This window comes from Parambassis ranga, chromosome 19 (genome assembly GCF_900634625.1).
Source record: "Parambassis ranga chromosome 19, fParRan2.1, whole genome shotgun sequence".
In the NCBI taxonomy this organism is placed as follows: Eukaryota; Metazoa; Chordata; class Actinopteri; family Ambassidae; genus Parambassis; species Parambassis ranga.
This window is the reverse complement of record NC_041039.1, coordinates 3,619,906-3,638,986: the sequence shown is the minus strand read 5'-3', so window position 1 is coordinate 3,638,986 and position 19,081 is coordinate 3,619,906. Positions and strand designations below refer to the sequence as shown.

Genomic DNA, 19,081 nt, shown 5'->3' with positions numbered 1-19,081 from the left:
CACGACCACTTTACTCTGGATTGGCAACTGTTGACATTGTTAGATTTATCTAGTCATTACCCACTGTTACAAGTGGCATAGCACTCTGTTTGACTTTGTATTGGCCATGATTCTCACTCTCTTATCCTCTGCATCTCACAGACCGATCAGGTTTGACCTGTGTGGACAAAATTGAGAAGTGCCAGGAGACGTACCTGCTGGCATTTGAGCACTACATCAACTACCGCAAGCACAACATTCCCCACTTCTGGCCGAAGCTCCTGATGAAGGTGACAGATCTGCGGATGATCGGGGCGTGCCATGCTAGTCGTTTCCTTCACATGAAGGTGGAGTGTCCAAACGAACTCTTCCCCCCACTCTTCCTAGAGGTCTTTGAGGACCAGGAGGTGTGACATCACCATGCAAAGGAAGGAAGTTAGGCAAAATGGGAGATTTTTTTTAAGGGGCAAGGATGGAGGGAGTCTGCATTTCTCCGACATCACATTTATAATATGTGGTTTTAAAACTGGAAACAACAATAACAAGAAACATCACACCAGCAACAGGAGAGTGAAATAAGAGAGGAACTTGTTTTGTTAACACCACCTCCACCTTTTTTCCTCCTCCTTATACCTACCCCTGTCAAATCTGTGTGGGGGCCCTTCTGTCTGAGCACGATGTCTTATCTAGTAAGAGTTGTAGCCATTTGCCAAGACACACACAGACAGCACTCACACACACAGACGCACACACACACAACCACAGCCTGTTTCACCTCAGTTCTTCAGAGCAGCACTTGTCACAGGTTTTCTGTAGCGGTCACACGTATTGAAGCCCATGTTACCAGCGTCGAAGCTGGCCTGCACCTCTCAGTATTATCTCTGAATTAGCAGTGATTCTGAGCACATGGTCAGTAGTGACATTTCATCGCAGCCACATGCAATCAGCAAGCACTGCACACTGAAATCTCATCTGACTTTTTAAGTGTTACTCTGGTGTATAATTGTCGTAGTAAAGCTACCAGAGTTACTTATTAAAGCTAATTACCGATTACTCAATAATTCAATCTGAGCCGTTACAGCTGTTTTTGGAGCTTCTTAGATTCCAATGAAACCGGTGCTATATTTATATAAGGCTACTCCATTTTTTTCTAATTATGTTGTCTACCTTTGAAAATACATGCAGACCATGGCTCCATATCTACCTTGATTATTGTCATTGGACCGGCTCCTGTGACATACAATGCACACATATACACACACAACACATGCACTTGAGCAGACTTGCCTCGTCATTGCATGTGCTGCTTGTGCCAGCAGCCTACTTGTCTTGTGAAAAACAATTAAGCCCTTCTCTCTCTCCACGCAGCAAGCATTGAAGTAAGGGTAGAATAGAAGGCGATAGAGAGAGGAAATACAATGTAATAGTAGGACTGCATAGTTAAAACTGGGGTCTGGAGTAAATCTCCCACACCCAGCCTCCAAGGAGGTTTTCAATAGCAGCGAACACCAGCATGACAGCAAAGCTCATCTTACACACATACACACCCTTTCTCTCTCTTTGTCTCTCACTCTCTCTTTCACACACACACACATAAAAACACACAACATCACCTCAGAGTAACATGAATGCCTCATTTTACTGTATGCACTGCACTGCAGTGTTGATATACAGCCCTAACCTGCAGGGTTTGTACAGAGTCCCCTCCTCACGGACTCACCTCAGTGTTGCCCCTCCAGGCTTCCATACACATTTGCCTTTTTTTTTTTAACTATGGGCGTCACTGAGAGCAGGCAAATGCCAAGAAGGCTACCATTTACCTCAAGTGGACACACCCCAAGGCTGGAGCAGCAATACTGCCCCTGTGGTGTCAGGCACTACCTCACCTCTGTGGACACAGGGCAGCTGCCCACAGCCTACACACAGACATACACCATTGGAGTTGGCGCATGTTTAGATTAACACACAGATGTGTGCAGTTTTTATTTAGGTGAACACTTGTTAGTCATGGAAAGACAAAACACTCACAGAATACACACACCCTGAGTGCTATCACTTGGTTCAAATGAAATACCACTGAAGACAGGAGGGCCAACCATCCCCCTGGAAGGTGTATAGGCGCTCCAGGGAGTGGTACCCATCACATTTGGGTTGTCTCTTTTTTGTTATATGGGACCAAGTGTTATCTTTTTAAATTTGGATTTACTTGTTTCTGAAACCGACTCACAGAAGCGATGTAGGACAATGTGGATGTACAGCCCAACTGACACGCATCGAAGCCAGCAGCAAGAGGATACATCGCTTAGAGCAACTAAAAACCCTTGGTGGCCACGCCCATTGAATTAGCATGCATTGGAAGGGCAGTTTCTGTCTGCATCAGGGAAACAGGCTCTCTGATGCACGAGCAAGATGGAATGTTCACAACTAAAAGGAAGCTGCTTTCAGCATGTTCACAGTGCTCACCACTATAACAGTAATGTCAAAGCGAAGCTCACTCTGTTCATTCCAGTTCTGGGGCCAAGGCAAATATAACTAGGTTTACAACTCTGACAAAAAGAGAAAGAACTGAAGTAGTATTTGATTTGGCACCTGTACATCATGGGTACCCTCAGAAGTTCCTTAGCAGAGGAATGTGCGGTAAACGGCATGGATGGCCAAACCTGACTGGGAAGGCAAGAGGAACTGGAAGGCTGTCTTTGGGCACACTGGTGGAGTTCTTCCCTCAAGCACTTGTGGAGATCCATTGCCCTCTCTGCACCACCCTCCACTACTTCAGCCCTTTCTGGAGCCTAGCTCAGACTGAATTGGGCCCCACCACCGTTAAAATAAAACCCCCACTCAGCCAGGCTGGTGGGAGTTTTTGCACTACTGCAGCAGTCCCTAATTTTCACCCTGTACTCATCATAGTTTAATCACACATTAGTTCTCCTCACTCCAAATCCTCAGCAGGACTGTGTAACACAGGCCGGCAGTTGCAGTGGGCTCAGTCCATTCTGTTGTCAGCATTAGACCATGTAGCCCAGCAACGAGTGGTGCGTGATCTCTGTGTAGGAGGGTTGAGAGGGCTTTGTAGCACTTACTTTTTCTCCCTGCAGTCATACTGTCTTTTCCTTTCTATAGCAGCCCTCACTTCAGATCCCTTCCCTCTTTCATCATTGCCATCCTTCCCTTTCTTCTTCCTTAAGCACCCCTCTCACACTTACCGGTTTATACCCAGTTTGGCTTCAAATCATTTACACCAAAACAGGATCTAGGCCTCTCCCTTGTGAGACAAGGCTGGTCATAACTTCCCTTTCAGAGTGGTGGCACCAAATGAATGTGAATGGAAGCAACAGGCACTTCAGTGTGAGAATGTGAGGAAGCAAAGGAAGAGGAGGAAAGCACGGGACAGGAAACACATAGCTAAGGGCCTCAGACCTTACCTCCGTCATCGACACGAGTGAGAGTGGGTGATTTGGCTGGTTGCAGAGACTGAGATCTTGCTCCCCTTCAGCTCCAACCCAGCCCCATGTGAACCTGCTTCTCCCATGTCAGCTGACAACCCTAAAATACCCACCAGCCCCTTCCAATATGATAACCCCCAGCTTTCACATGGTGAGGATCAGGAAGAGACCCCGCATTCCAAAAATGCAGGTCTTGAAGACATCTTTGTAAAAGAACTAAAACAAAAAAAATCGATGTCCTTGGTGTCGTGAGTTGACTGGGTCTGTGTGTTCCAGTAGGGGTTAATATGCTGCTTTACCTTCTGGTCTGATTAAGATTAAGAAAAAGATATATAAAATGATTATAAATCCATAAAACAAAATGAAAAGAGATGACTTTAAAACAAAGACTCCTGAACAAAATTATTGGAGATTTTTTTTTATTATTTTATCATTGTTTTCTTATATTTCTGTTTGTTTTTGATGCTTAAACTGTTCTGTGTAAAAGAGAAAAAAACAGCTGTAGTCACTTTTTGACCATGCGTGCAGTGTAACTTAGAAAATATCTCACTTCTTTTTCACATCTATACTTTTGTCTTTATAAGCCAACTGATCTGTCTGTCTGTGTGTCTGTCCCGTTGTCCATCCCCTTTTATCAGGAGGAATTTACAACCAACAAAACAGGATTTTTTTCTTTCTTTTTTTAATATTTTGTTTCATTTTTTTACAACTTTGGAGAAAAAAAAACAAATAGAGAAAAAATAATGCAACATAAACTGAAAATACAGAAAAAAACTGAAACACAATCTTGTCATACCTCACACAACACAAAACTCAAAGGAACTTTGGGAGGAGTCATATTTTGGAGGCACATGATGTGAAACTCCAGAGATGCATATATAGATTTTAAACAAAATGTACATGTTAAAAGATAATATGTGCTTGTGTGTACGCATCAGTTGCAAAAGGACTCACCCCTCAAGCTTTGGTGCCCTATATTGATTTGGTCCTCAGAGTGATGGAAGATGCAATGTTAATATTGAGGAAAAAATGTTGCAAAACATTTGTGAGCACTTCTCCAACCTAAAGGCGCAGAGTATAAACTTAAAATGTGAACAGGCACAAAGACTGAGGGATTGTGACTTCTGTAATGGCTGAGTGTTTTATGGAATTGAATGTAGCTGACAGGATGGGGGGGAGGGGGGCTGGACTTGAGCCCGGCACCCAAAAACCTTCCACACACCAGCATAAAGAATAGTGGTGTCACGCAGACGTTACAAACAACAAACAAAACTGAGAATATATATTGCCCCATCTGCAAGGTGCAATACTATGTTATGTACTTTTGTATGTTTTCTTTGTATGTTGATTTTTTTTATTTTGGCCATAACCAAGGATGTAAATACAAAGACATAAAACACTCAAGATTCATTGTAAATTTAAACTGCTCCATCCCACTGTCATGTAAGTGGTTAAAAAGAGAGGGAGAAAGAAATATGTAATGCTTGTTACATTTTTCTGTGTGCACCCTCTCACATGTGCATGCAGATCCATGTTCAGAAGTGCCCTGTGACATTAATCATAAACCCTGTGCCTCCTCTTGTTTGCTAAGAGATATCCCTCATAATCTCACAATTCATGAATGACTATAGTTGTGTGCCAGTTTGTATGTTTTCTTATGGAATCAGATCTTTACTAACTATCAATGTGAGTGTTGCCAGCAGTCACAGCAGCTGGAGGTCAGGGGGTGGTTTTGTATGGTGATGTGGCAGAGAGATGATATGAATAGGACTTTATCATGTTATTATTTGGCATGAATTCTGGCTAATATGGCTGTTACACACCCCCATTATAGTTGGTAAAATCTATAATGGATTAGTTCATTTGTCCATCACCTCAATGCTTTCCAGACGCCAGCCAAAATGTCCACAGTACATCTGCTAAATGTAATCTTCACTCAGATTAACAAAAAGTACATCAGGCAGCATTTACACCTGTTAATTCAGATACTACTGGTTAATGCTGGAAGTAATTTGGCCATTAGTGACCAACTGACAAAAAAAATACATTTTCCAGACTATAAGACGCAGTTTCGGGTTATTGGGCTGGTTTTTGTAGAGCATTGTGATCCATCCCTCCATAAATAGACGTTTATTCCTATATGTTGACACATTAGACAAAGGTAGAGATTGTCTGTAATGTCGTTGGGCTTGGCCTTGCCCCCAAACCCCACCCCACCCCCCATGCCAAAAGTAGTTTGTTAAGACATGCAAGTAGCAAGATGTCTATGCAATTTCTCTCCAAATCCCTCCAAAAGTCGAGCTTCCTGTAACAACAGTGAGCTTATGTGTTGCTGATCCGATTTTGCCTGGCTTAGATTCCAGAGGCTCTTTACAAGACCCAAAGCTTGCTACATTATGTGGGCGAGGGCCCAGACTGTTGGTGTAAGGTCAGACTCACACAACCTTCACAGTGGTCTGGGTCTTGGAGAGGTTGGAGGGGTAAAAAGGGGATGTTGTGGAGAACAAGAATTCTAAGAGATGTGCTGTTTTTATGAACTGCTCAGAAAGTGGTGTGTGTGTGTGTGTATGTATATGTGTGCAGTTTGGACGTATGGGTTACGTCTGTTTGATGCGATGCTCTCATTGTTTGGTGTGTTAAGGCCCTTAAGAGCAACAAATTCCAAAATGGAGAAAAACCCCTAACTTCAGTGAAGTGTGTGTGAAGCTTTTATCTTTGTGTCCTGCAACCAATGAATGTGAAGTTCATTTTAAATGGTTGATGTTTGGGTTGTTTATTTAACCTGTTACCTCTGCATCTGAACTGTGAAGACAGGTGTTGACCTGGTTTGCATCAGAAATTTAAAAAAAAAATGAAATCACCCCTTTTAGATTAACTAAAATTTGCTCGTCATCAATTCTAAACTAAAGCACTTAACTAAAAAGCACTTTGAATGGCCCTTACCCACTGTAAGTGGATAGACCTTTAGTTGTAATGATTGTTAAGAGGTAAAAAAAAAACAGCAGATTTGTTGAGGCAAAGCCAATGAATTTCTGATCGTAACGTTTACAATTCACCTTCATGAAGTGCAATAAGTGAGTAAGAGAAGCTCCTGATGTACGGTAGTTCTTGTCTAAATAACACACCATCCCATGAGAGTATCAGCAAAACCCAGTCCACACACTCGCACAAACACAGACCACTTTTTGTGACTGGGTAAAGGAAGCTATTGAAGGATTCTCTCAGGTAAAAGAACATTTTCTAATAAATGATGAACCTTAGACGAAAACCAGCTTTTTGTCTTTCACTCAATTACAACCTCTGGTGTCCATTTTTTTCTCTTCTCTGTGTTTAGTCTGGATGAAAAGATGTAGATCCAAGTTCTCAAAAATGAGACCCTCAGCCAGACCCTCATTGCTTTCTTAACCCGTAAAGAAAAATGTCGTCATGTGTGTGAATGTGTGTGTGTTTGTCTGTCTGTCAGAGTGTTTTTGGGTGTCTTTGTTCCACACTGCATAAAAGCCCATTCCCACCAGGAAAATGTTTAAAAAATAGTCCGATTTTACTCAGTTATGTTAGAAAATGTTACCTTTTATTTTAAATGTTTTTTTCCTGGCAAAAATGGGTCACCATAATTTGGTTTAAAAAAAATAAATAATTTTGTCATGGGTTTATTCCAATAAAATAAGCCACATCTTGACTTTCCTCATAAACACTTGCCAGATTGTACAAAAACACATTCAGCCCTCACTGACAGTCTTTGCACTTTCACCCTGTTTGGTCAAAGTGCCAGCAGCAATATCCAGCTCTCCCTCATGTTGGCTAATGAATGGTAGATAAAGCAGTACAGTAGAAACCAGGCACCTAAGCCCAAGGGGAAGAGCTTTGTTCCTCCACAGGCCTGTTCTATTTCAGTGTGCTTACTGTTCAACTTTGTGATGTACTGAAAGGCTGGCATGGCTCAAACGGCTGTGCATGTATATAGGTGTGTGTGTGCATGTGAAAATCAGTTTGTGGGTGTGTGCTGTTTTCTGATTGACCTGCTTTTCTTTCACCTTCCCAAAAGCACCTTTTTAGGCCGTGGTAACACAGACTTCTGTCATAGACTTGTATTATTCCTTTTGAAGAATGTAACTTAATACTGTGTTCAGCAGAGAGTAAGGAGGGAGAACCATTTCTATTTGAGGGTTGAAGGAGATTGAAGACTGGATTGTGAGAGTGGGTAATATTTCAAAGAAAAGCTGCAACAATTGGAACAAACAGGGGAAAAAAAGCAGACAGTCACTGCAGAACAGAGCAAATTACTGCCCCAGCTGCACTTCGTGGCTTTGCAATTTCGTTTGTCCTCGCAATGATGGCCTTATTGATTGCTTTAGTATCCCTCCTCCTCTGTGGCATTGTTGCACAGTGTGTATTATAGGGCACCAGAGAATTTATTGTGAAGGCTGCCACTTGTAAAGTCAGATTGAAGGCAAAAAAGGAGTGCAAGGGGTGATAGGAACTGAGGAATCCCTGAAGGGATTTTTAGGTTATCGCTAACACACAATATTAAATTACAAAATCTAAGCTGATACTCCCTATGTGGTCACATTAGCACAACAAGAGACTATTGAAACCAGTGTGCTCAACAACGCAATCAAAGTGCCAATTTGTTTTATTTATTATGACACAGAAACAACATTTTTTGGGGGGATGGGGATGGTTTGTAATTGACTGTTAGCATTCTGTATTGACCCAACCCTTATTTAATTAGAGCTGAGGACACTGAAGATGTATGTGTGATAAATTTGTGCTGCTCTGACTATCCATGAGGATATTTTTGTAAACGGGTAAAACATTGAATGCCTAGACCAATAAGAATGTACTTTTATTAATTATATAATAATATTAATAGCCTGTCTGTCAGTCAGAGATTAGAGATATATGAGTAGAGATGGGGGGGGGTGATAATGTGAAAAATATGCAATGTTTGTCAGGTAGAGAATAAGGTTGAGAACTGCTCAGGTTTGATAAACCAGCCTTAAAAGGTGCTTTCCTCCCCCTGTGCTCCACTATGTCTCCCTTACCCTTGTTCTGTCCACCACCCTCCCTACAGCACTTAGCACCATCAGCTCCCTGTTGTTGTTGGCAAAATCAGGAGAAAAAAAACCTCTCTGCTCAGTGCAAAACATCTGTAGCAGGTCACTTTATTCAGCACCAGCAAAAAAAAAACAACCAACTCTTTAAAGGCGTCACATCCACTGAGAACATCTTCTTCACTGAACTATTGTGTTTTACATTGTTTACAGCGGCTAGGCCTCTGTGTTGCACGTACAGAACATGTCCAGTAGCATGCTTTAGTAAAAATCACCAAAACACACTTTACTTCAAAGAGTTTCTCTCAGCAGCAGGACCAGTGTTTCACCTGCTGGACATGATGTTCCCATCTTGTATGCAGCAGTTAGGTTGGTGTGGCAGGTTGTTTTTTTTTGTTTTTTTTGTCCATTTCTAGGTGATAATGTACAAAATGTCTATAAACTGTATGTGTTTGTATTTTACTTTATACAGTCCTGTTCAGAAAAAAATCATAGGATAAAATGTGGACAGATTATTACATTTCTTAACAACAATGCCAGTTTTAAGGTCTGGACTGCCTAAAACCACAACACGTTTTGCAAACCTTGTGTTCAGTAACTTCACAGTCTGAGGAGGTGGAGGTCTCTCTGGCTTCAGCTTAGATTTCCTCTCAGATTTGCTCAAGAACCCCATTAGCCTGCTCACTGAGTTCATGTGTATGGAAACTTAAAGACTTCAAACCAGCAATGAACATGCAAATGAGAAAACAACACTACAACACGCCACCCACCACCTTTCTAACTTTTATAGCACTCTGTCAAGAGTTCCTTGCTTCACTGTGACTGCAGATGCTCCAGGGTCAACCAGTCTGCTCAGGGTCAGGGAGGGTTGGAAGGTGCCAAAGACAGGATGTTAGTTTCTGTCACTGGCCCTGATCCAGTAGTGTTATTCCAACAACTCATGAAATCCATTATTTTAAAGGTATATTTTATTCTTTTTCTGGAGGAGTAGTAGGTGTAGCTCTTTAATCATAAACAGCCACCTGTATAATTATCTGCTGGATATTCTACACAACCTGGTCCATTGTGAGAGCTGGTGATGCAAATAGGGACTTCTTAAACAGGCCAGACTCATAAAGCAAGTTCTTGTTCTAGTTTGACTCGCCAGCCTGAGTAGATATTTCTGCAACACAGTGTTCATTCTCATGTTACCTTGTATTTTTTTGTTATTTAAAATACAATAATCTTGTTGACAAGTGCCAGGTAAGATCTCTAGACTCAATACAAGCCATGCAAAATCTGTGATTTCCACACTTGTTAGCAGCTGCAGACAGAACAGAAGCAAAAGGATACATCGTTTTATCTGTTTAAGGGAGTAGGTGGAATCAGGAGTTCTGTTTCCACTTAGCTAAGATTTTAAGAAGATTGTAATGTATTTCAGAGATGTTGGCGTGAAGTACCTTCCTGGATCAGGGCTATGCTGTCACATGCTGAAGGGAGAGACATTAAGAAGCCAAAGGAAATATGTATCTAGATGGATATCTGCAGTAGTATAGAACTGAATAAATATTCAGTATATAACAGGTTTTGTATGTATATCCATGGCTACAACACAGTGCACAGGGATACACATGGCCATTCACTGTACTAACAGTTCTCTCCTTCATTTGCTATCCACAGTGCCAGACACATATATTTTCAGTGGAAAATATTTCAGATTTTATTCAGTTAACTTTTCTGTGACCTTTCCCTTATTCTTCATCCCCCAGCATCCTGGTATTGGGTGCAGTTTGAACGAGAAAATAATAAATGTATATGATCAGACCCAGGTTTTGTTCTTTTAATCTCTTCACACATGGCTGGCCTGCAAAAGAAAGGAACAATATTCAGGACTCATTCCCATCATGCACACGGGTAAGCAAACATGCAAGGATCTATTGGATGTACAGTCAAGATTTAGGCAATGCTCTGGGCTAAATATATACACAACTGTCTTATCTTTCAAACAGATACACACATGAACAGGAAACCTCTGAATATCTACTGTGATCTCTCACACCACCCACGCCGTCATCACACAAAGCCCCCTCTCACCTGGACCTGTCCTCTTTTCAAGTACCCAAATCCCCTGCTGTTCCTTTTTACCCTGTCCTCCCTACATGAGTCCAGTGGGTGGTGTGATGTCAGGTTTATATGGTGGGCTGCTTATGACAGGTCCAGACAATCAGCGTGTTTGTAAATGTCACTGTGTGATCTTCAAATCTTTGTTTATGGTCAGGGTTTTAAAGGAAGATATTTTTATGGTAATTGTCGCTGGTCTATTTTACTATATATTTATGTAATAAATATGTGACTAAATTTACATCTCATTGGCTCTTTGGTGTGTTATTGGCTCTCAGTTTTCCAGATCACTGTGCAGAAAAAGGTTTTCATTAATGGACTAATAAATGAAAACTTTACACTCATCACCTTATTGTCTCTGGGTTGTGAGTTTTAACTGACTGAGGCTGTGAGTAGAGATACCATGAAAACGTCATGAATGAATATGGTTGAAATGGATCAGCCATAACATTCAGACTACTGACGTGCATTGAATAACACTGATTATCAGGTTATCATTGCATATTAGCGAAGGGAGACAACATTTTGGCCTTAAAGTTGAACAGGGAAAATGGACAGGCAGAAGAATTTGTGCAACTTTGACAAATATGGTGAAATGACTGGGTCAGAGCATGCCCAAAACCCCAGGTTTTATGGGGAGTTCCTGGTCTGCAGTGGTGATTCAAGGAAGGAAAAGCTGTGAAATGGCAATAGGGTCACGGGCAGCCAAGACTTGTTGATGCGCTTAGGGAGTGATGTCTGTCCTCTGTGGTCTGACCCAATGTGGCTCAAGCTACTGAAACAGCTGTTTTGGATAGAGGAGTCAGAACACATAGTGCGACACAGTTATTATAGCCAATATTTTGGCCGATCTCTGTGTTTTTGACTGCATTTACACAGTTCACTCATGATAGATGTAAATGTCCCTGTGCACCATCATCCAAGTACCTAATCCTACTTAGATTAACGACAGCAGTGTCTAGCAGCAGCGTGTGCACACTCCAGTTGGTGAAATATATTTGCATGATTGATTTTTTTTTACAGTTGTATGCAGCATCTGTAAAAATTGGCTGAAATAATGGCTAAATGAAGAGTACATGTAATTTGTCTGATCAAATGAGTATCAGAGTAGAAGAATGGCCAACACTGGGAACTCTGCTCAATTTTAACTTTTTAATAGATCAACTCACATGTCTCTTAATAAGCTGAAAGAAAACAAACCATAGGGTCCAAACTCTCATTCCTAAACTAAGTTCATGTGTCATTTCTTTGGTTTATCACAATCATTTTTAATTGTATATTATTGCATGTAACTTGTGATTCTTGACATTTATCTTGGGGTAATTTGAATTAGGGTTTGCAGCCCAGTAGTCCCACAAATTGTAGAAAATGTGTCAGCAGCTCCCTGAGCTACAGCATATGTGGAGTGATCTTTCTTTGCAAAACTCCTCTAAAGCAACAGTGTACCCTATAAAAGTGGATTTAAGGTGGCAGAGTTTGACTTTCTGGTATAAGTGGCAAACATTTATAAATGAATAGTGAATTAGTCCTATTTATTATGATTATTTATCCATAAAGAACAGCTGCAGTTCGCCCATATGACTCCACTGGAACCTGTGTACGTGGGTGTTCCAGTCTGCAGCAGGTGAGTGAAGTGAATAACTTAAAGCATCCACTTTCTGAAGTTGACTTTTTTTGTGTTAATTTGGTGTAGGCAGGGTGGATCTTTTCACATGTGAGTGGAAGCTGTTGTGGGGGCTGTGATCTCACAAAGGCAGCTTTTCCACCAACCAATCCCTCACTAGCTGTTTGCATTATAGCCCAGCCCCCCTCAGCTCGCCCTCCCCTTTTGCTCTCTCTAGTGTGTGTGTGTGTGTGTGTGTGTGTGTGTGCGTGCGCAGATACTCCCTCTCACACATACGTTCACTTCATGCTCCGTCATAGTAGGAATTTTCCACTCAGCAGCAGCAGAACATTGCAGACAGCTGTGCTGTCAATTGTAGTATGTGCTTAAATCTCAAAGACTGTTTGCAGACACCCTTATTCCTCCAACCTGCTTTTCCTGGCTTTCCTCGTGTGCACAGATGCAGACATGCACAAAGCTGTAGTTACACAGAGCACACGGTGTGCTACACATGTCAGCCAGGAGCAGATGCCCTCCTTTAGATCTTATCAAACTGGCTTAAAAAAGACCTAGTTGCAAACATGAATGTGTTGTTTATCAGGACAGTGGAGCAGGAGAATACAAATTCAACTGCTGAGACTCAGGGGGAGACAGGATGGCCTACAAATACCTCTCCCCCTTATGTCTTCTCTATACACACACGCTCCTTCTAAAAAAATCTAACATGGATCCACTCCAACAGTAACACTCTCTTGGTCTTCTCATTTCTGTTTCTCAGTCTGTCTAATGTTCACAGTCCCTCCCCACGTGTCCTCAGCTCTCACCACAGAAATCACATATGAGCACAGCCATGCACATCCAGCATGTATTGTGCATATATGTACATCTAGGGGGCTGTTATGTAAGTGTGAGCCCACCCACTTCCCTTCCCAGTGGACCATACATTTCCATGCTTCCTCTCAAATCAGGTCAGGTGAGGACTGGGAGACTAAGAGGGTTGCCCTTAAGCGGCCCCCTGTAACTGAAAATACACAGAAGCCTGCAGCACAAGCTGGAAAGATGCAGTGGGATATTTGAGGAACATTTTTCATAAACATTGGCTGGATTCCTAGTAATGTGCATAAATTGACAGAGAACAAATACATGCTGTATTTATGTTAAAAGGCCCAGATGGTGCAGATTTATTGATAGATTGCTAATAGTATGTGGACAACCTCGGAAACTAAGGGAACTAAAGAAAATATTGTTTCATATTTTGGAAACCCACTGTCTTTTTAAACAAATAAAGGACCTATCTGTCTGATGTTTAAAAATAAAAATGGTTTGGTTTGAATTTAACCTCTAAATGGACACTTGATACATTCATCAAACTTCAGTGTTAACTAAGCCTATATCCATCCATCCATCCATTATCTGAACCCGCTTTGTCCTGCAGTGCAGGGCTGAACCAATCCCAGCTATCTACAGGTGAGAGGCAGGGTACACCCTGAACAGATTCACCAGACCATCACAGGGCAACATACAGACAAACTAAGCCTATATACACCAGATAAATGAAGCTCAATGAGGAGTGTAGAGAGAGAGAGACACTTCTGTAAGTCCTCTAACTGTCAGAAGGGGAAGATGAAAATTTTCTCAGACCTAGTTAAAGTGGACTGATGTCATCTTTTGTATTTGATCCAAGCTGGCTTAGCTATCTACACGTGAATGGGAGTACACATGTAGATAGATCTTTAAGCACATACATCAACCAGTTTTGATGAGAGTGAAAAAAAGTCAATTAAATTTGGCTGCTTTCATCTTTATGCTAAGCCAAATACCACCACTTAGACATGAAAGCATACATCAGCATGTGCCAGTAGTTTGAGAGTAAACCTTTCCTGTTTCAACATGACAGCCATATTTTCTGTCGCCTATTCTATCCCATATAATAAACTGAGCCACAGGCCTCATGTGTCAACAGTCATTTCGGACCTCACTAAAGCTTTCATTGCACCATGGGAGCAAATCCTTGAGTTCCAGTAAAGTATTTGAAGAAAAGATGCATATTAATGCCCAAAACCACATGTGGGTGTAATGCTCTGCTTTCCACTTTTGACTGTGTAATGTAGGCTTTGAACTTTTAGCTCTTTTAGTAGAAAGAAGTATCCAAAAGATGAACAGCTAAATAAATTCCAGATTTTTATGTAGAGTGCAAAAGGAGACATACTTGGGGAAAAAAAATAGGAAAAGATCATGTGGGATTTCTGAGGAAAAGTGACCTCCTGGGAAGCCTTTCAGCGAGAATCAATTACTGCCTAAGTCAACATGAGAAGAAGAGAAAATGTAAAATGTGTGCTTTTAAGAATGCAGCAGCAGAAATCTTAGAAATGCCAAGCAGAGCGAAACTAATGATCAGCCATTAGAAGAAAGTGTTAGTGGGGTGCAACATGCAGACATACTGCTCCACCTTTCACGATATACGAATATGAAAAAGAAGCTTCTTCATCAGGAGTGCTAACATTTAATAATCATTTCATTTTAAGGAGGAAATTGGACACCTGGGGAGGGCAACACACGTATTGATTTACAGGTCGCCCGCAGTAAAACTCTTCCAAAACTCCTTGAGAAATAAATCTGTTAGTGAGTGCAAAGCCATGAATCATGACTGCATGCAGGGATATTTTCTGTTTTTTTTAAAAACCAACGCTTTTTTTCCTATTTCTCACCATCTTGGAGTCCTTCATTTGTTTCTTTTTTAGCAAACTCAGTGCAGGCTTTCATGTGTCTTGCACTGATGCAGTGATTTTTGGGTTCTTCTTGACCTCTCTCACCAAGGCTCAGTTTGCTCAGTTTGGCCTGACGGCCAGCTCTAGGAAGGGTCCTTAGGTGCAGCAGAAGTGTTTTTGTAACCTTGGCCAGATCTGTGCCACAATTCTGTCTCCGAGCTCTTCAGGCAGTTCCTTTGACCTCATGAGCCTCATTGGCTCCAACATGCACTGTGAGCTGTAAGGTCTTATATAGACAGGTGTGTGTCTTTCCTAATCAAGTCCAATCAGTATCATCAAACACAACTCGATTAAAATGAAGGTGTAGAACCATTTCAAGGATGATCAGAAGAAATGGACGCACCTGAGTTCAATATATGAGTGTCACAGCAAAGGCTCTGAATACTTGTCACATTTCACTTTTTCTTTTTGAATAAATCTGCTAAAATGTCAACAATTCTGTGTTTTTCTGTCAATATGGGGTGCTGTGTGTACATTAATGAGGAAAAATGAACTTAAATGATTTTAGCAAATGGCTGCAATATAAAATTTAAGGGGGTTTGAATACTTTCCATACCCACTGTATGTCCTTATAATCTGGCGGCTGTGACTTTTCACCAAACATTGATGGTTGGTGGTTCAACCCCCTACTCTCGTTGCATGCTGATGTGTCCCTCCCCGTGTGAATGTGTGCGTATTTGTGTGGGCGAAAGGGTAAATGTGTAATAGTGTAAAGTGAGTATACCTTTGAGTATGTAGAAAAGCACTGTATATGCATACAGACCATTTTTCATTAAGAAAATAAAAATAAACTTTATTTAAATAGTCTCACAAAGTGCTTTGACAGATGAGCAGAACACAATATCATGCAGGACAAAACATACAAGTTGAAACGCACATTTTTTAGTAGACAGAAAATGGATTTTAAGTACTCAGAAGAATTAATTTCAAGCTTAAAAATAAAATAAAACTACATTAAAATTCACATGGTAGGCAGTCCAGATATAAGTGACTTGCAGTAGTCTAAAAAATCCACATCTGACTTAATGAGAAGTGGTTTGATTCTGAAATTATTTCCTCCAGGATTAATGAAGTTTTATTTTATCTTATCTTATTCTGTTTATTGTTCTCAGTTGGAGGACGTATGTGTGGACAATATTTTTGTATGATTAAGGTTCCACTGCATCTACAGATGCCTCCCAGACACCAAAGGTTGCTGGGCAGACCTAGGACACAGTGGAAGGATTATATCTCTCAGCTTGGTTGGGAACACCTTGATATTCCTCCAGGGAGGTCTGGATTTCCTTGCTTGGGCTGCTGCCCCTGCAACCTTATCCTGGATAGGCAGAAGAAAATGGATGAATGGATGGGTACATCCAGAAATCATCAACCCCAGTAGACCTGTCCTCTTAATGGATGCAATGTGGTTGTTGATGTAAAAAAATAATCCCATCAGTGCTAATACTTTTTCATTACAGCATTGCAATGCACCACAGGGGCCACAGCTATGCTGTAAACATGATAAAAGCATACATAATAACTGTGTACGTATTATGTGTAAAACAATATCCTTTAAACAATAAAACATTATTAAAGCAGGGAGACATGGCCTAGTAGATATGTAAACAAACGGGCTGAAAAGCTGACCACTTTTTTTAAAGATGACAAATAGATTTGTCACAGTAACACCACATGGGGAGACATTTTTAATTTAAATCCTCTTCATGAACTTTGGCGCCATCGTGTGGCCAATGGGGATGCAAGGTTTTTCTGTAGAAGCTGGAGAAGGAAGTGGTCTACATCCAGCCTCTACAGTCCCTGACAGGCCTGTTTTCACTTAAACTTCTAATTAGTCCTCTAGAGGACTGTCACCAGCATGTTAGCACCTTACACACTGTATCTGAATTCTGAGTCTGCATAAGCCAAAGAGTAGCTTCGGGGTATTTGTTCGTTAACCCTTCATACTGATATACCTGTCTGAATGCTGTTTTGATGGCACCCATAGATGACATTTGAAAAAAATGCTGTGACATCCGACCAGAGATTCACCTTAGTACTGGCTGAGTCAGACAGATGGTCAGTCAATAATAGAAATATAGTATGAAAATATCCTCTCCAACACTCCACTTAAGTTCTGGAACATTCATCACATTTCCTTGATATTAACTAAATGTCAGGCTTTGCTGCCATCCTCTAATGTACACTACAGAACTCACACGCACCAACGCATGCATGCACTCACTGCACTGCCTGCACACCTGCAGAAGAACTGTTGCCATGCAATGAAATTCCCAACTAACAACCTCGTATATATTTGCCGGGGTTTTAATATGACGATTTATTTGCAGTCATTATATTTGGTTTTCGTCTTATTAAGGGTTCTCTCCATAAAACAAGTTGGATTTAAATATTCTGTCTGTTAATACAAGGGGTCTGCGTGACAACATTCTAAGAAAAGCTTTTTTTTATTCTGTAGAGAAATTAGAATGTCATTCTAATTTAGAAGATGTATCATTTTGGAAAAAACAATGGGGCAAAGACGTGGTTTGCACATGGCACCAACATCATTCAGCTTGTGTTCAGCTCTTCTTCCACCATTCAGCTTCTGTTCATATTAATTCTGATGTGTTTTTATGAGTTACATGCAAATTTCATATTCTCAAAGAGTTCAAAGCAATCATTCAGATAAGCGTTCAAAGCAATGCTTCAGCTGCTGCAATCAAACTTGCATTTTCTTTCTTTTTCTAGTTTTTTTATTTTTTCTTCCGTACACTTTTTGGCTCAGCGTATCTTGGGCATACTTTGTGCTATTGAAACCATTTAAATGTTAAAATGTTAAGCTTATTGAGGACATGATAGGTCAACTTTTTGTTTTTTTCAGCTATCTCTAGTTTTTTAAATATAAAGCGTTTTATAAAATTAATTTAACATTGAAGTCTATGAGAGAGCCCTTCAGAGCCTTCAACTTTTTCAGCTGCATACTTCCTGCATACTTTCAGCTACAGAAACCGTTCATATATCAAAATGTTCAGCTTCTTTTGGTCTTTTTAGCTATAGAACTTTTCAGTGTTCTGCTGTTTATAGTTTTCAAATGGTTAACAGTTTTATACCACGTGGTTTTTGAGGTCTCCTCTGAGTTTAACATTAGTGTGTATTGCGCGGAGTCTTCCAAGGCAATAGGTGGGTGATGTCATCACTCAGAGTGTGGGAGGGGAAAAAAATAAACCAGTTTCTGCGTTTCTATCCTGCTGTCACATCTGCACCTTTTATCTGACAGGGATAATTTTGCCACCAGTTCCGAGGAAAATGGTTTGGGTTCTGACGGTGTGACTCTTAAAACTCAACACCAAACCGTTTTGCCTGTAGAGCCAGCTGTTCGGGGAGAGTGCCGGTCTTTTCCTCATTAAGAGCCCATATAAACAGTGAAGCGACTGGAAAAAAGCAAACCTATTTTCTAACTCCCCCGCCATCTCCACATATTTAAGTGGATTAACATGAAATCGCACACATTTGTAGAGTAAACCTTGCTGGTGCACCCGGTTGCCCCCGGTTTATTTTGTCTGAAGGCTTCGGCTTGGACAAACCAAGCAAAGACAAAATTAACAGATTAATATTTTTTATTACTTTTTTCTGCATAAATATGTTAAACAACTTCAGCCCTGCTAAAAACTACCAAACATTAAATCATTTCGAGGAATTCAACCCTTTAAATGCCAGTTTGATTACTTGATGTCACAGTAATTTTTTATGAAGAAAACACAAAAAATGAGTTATTTTCCACAAAACAAAAGTTAGGTGGCTGAGGCATTATATTTATATCTGTCATGGATATGACAAAGATTAGCCAAAATATTGAGTTTGATGCATTATTAGTTTTTAGTTTAAAATGGTATTTTCCACTTCGGTCCCATTAACTCCTATTATAATACTACATTTTTTAATATCATAGCTATAACAACATATAACCATGCATTTCTTGATGTAAGGGTTTCATTTTGAAAAAAATTGTTAAATTTGACATTTTCTACTGTTCACCACTAAAATCAGCCATTAACCCATTATATTCCTATGCATAAAATCCTTGTGTTTTGTGGATGTGTTTTGGATTGTGTTCAGTAGGCTGTTTTAAGTGTGTGTGCATGTGTTTGTACACGT

The 19,081-nt window shown here is 40.6% G+C and overlaps 1 protein-coding gene across 3 annotated transcripts in view; it reads left to right on the top strand.

Moving 5' to 3' along the window:
* The window catches only part of thrab (thyroid hormone receptor alpha b), a 94,196-nt gene extending 87,699 nt beyond the window's left edge, over positions 1-6,497 (top strand). For all 3 annotated transcript variants that reach the window (XM_028432084.1, XM_028432082.1, XM_028432083.1), the window contains one exon: positions 142-6,497. In XM_028432084.1, coding sequence (XP_028287885.1) covers positions 142-392 — 251 coding nt within the window. In that variant the 3' untranslated portion in view covers positions 393-6,497. The remainder of the gene's footprint in view (positions 1-141) is intronic.
* Positions 6,498-19,081: the final 12,584 nt, after the last annotated feature.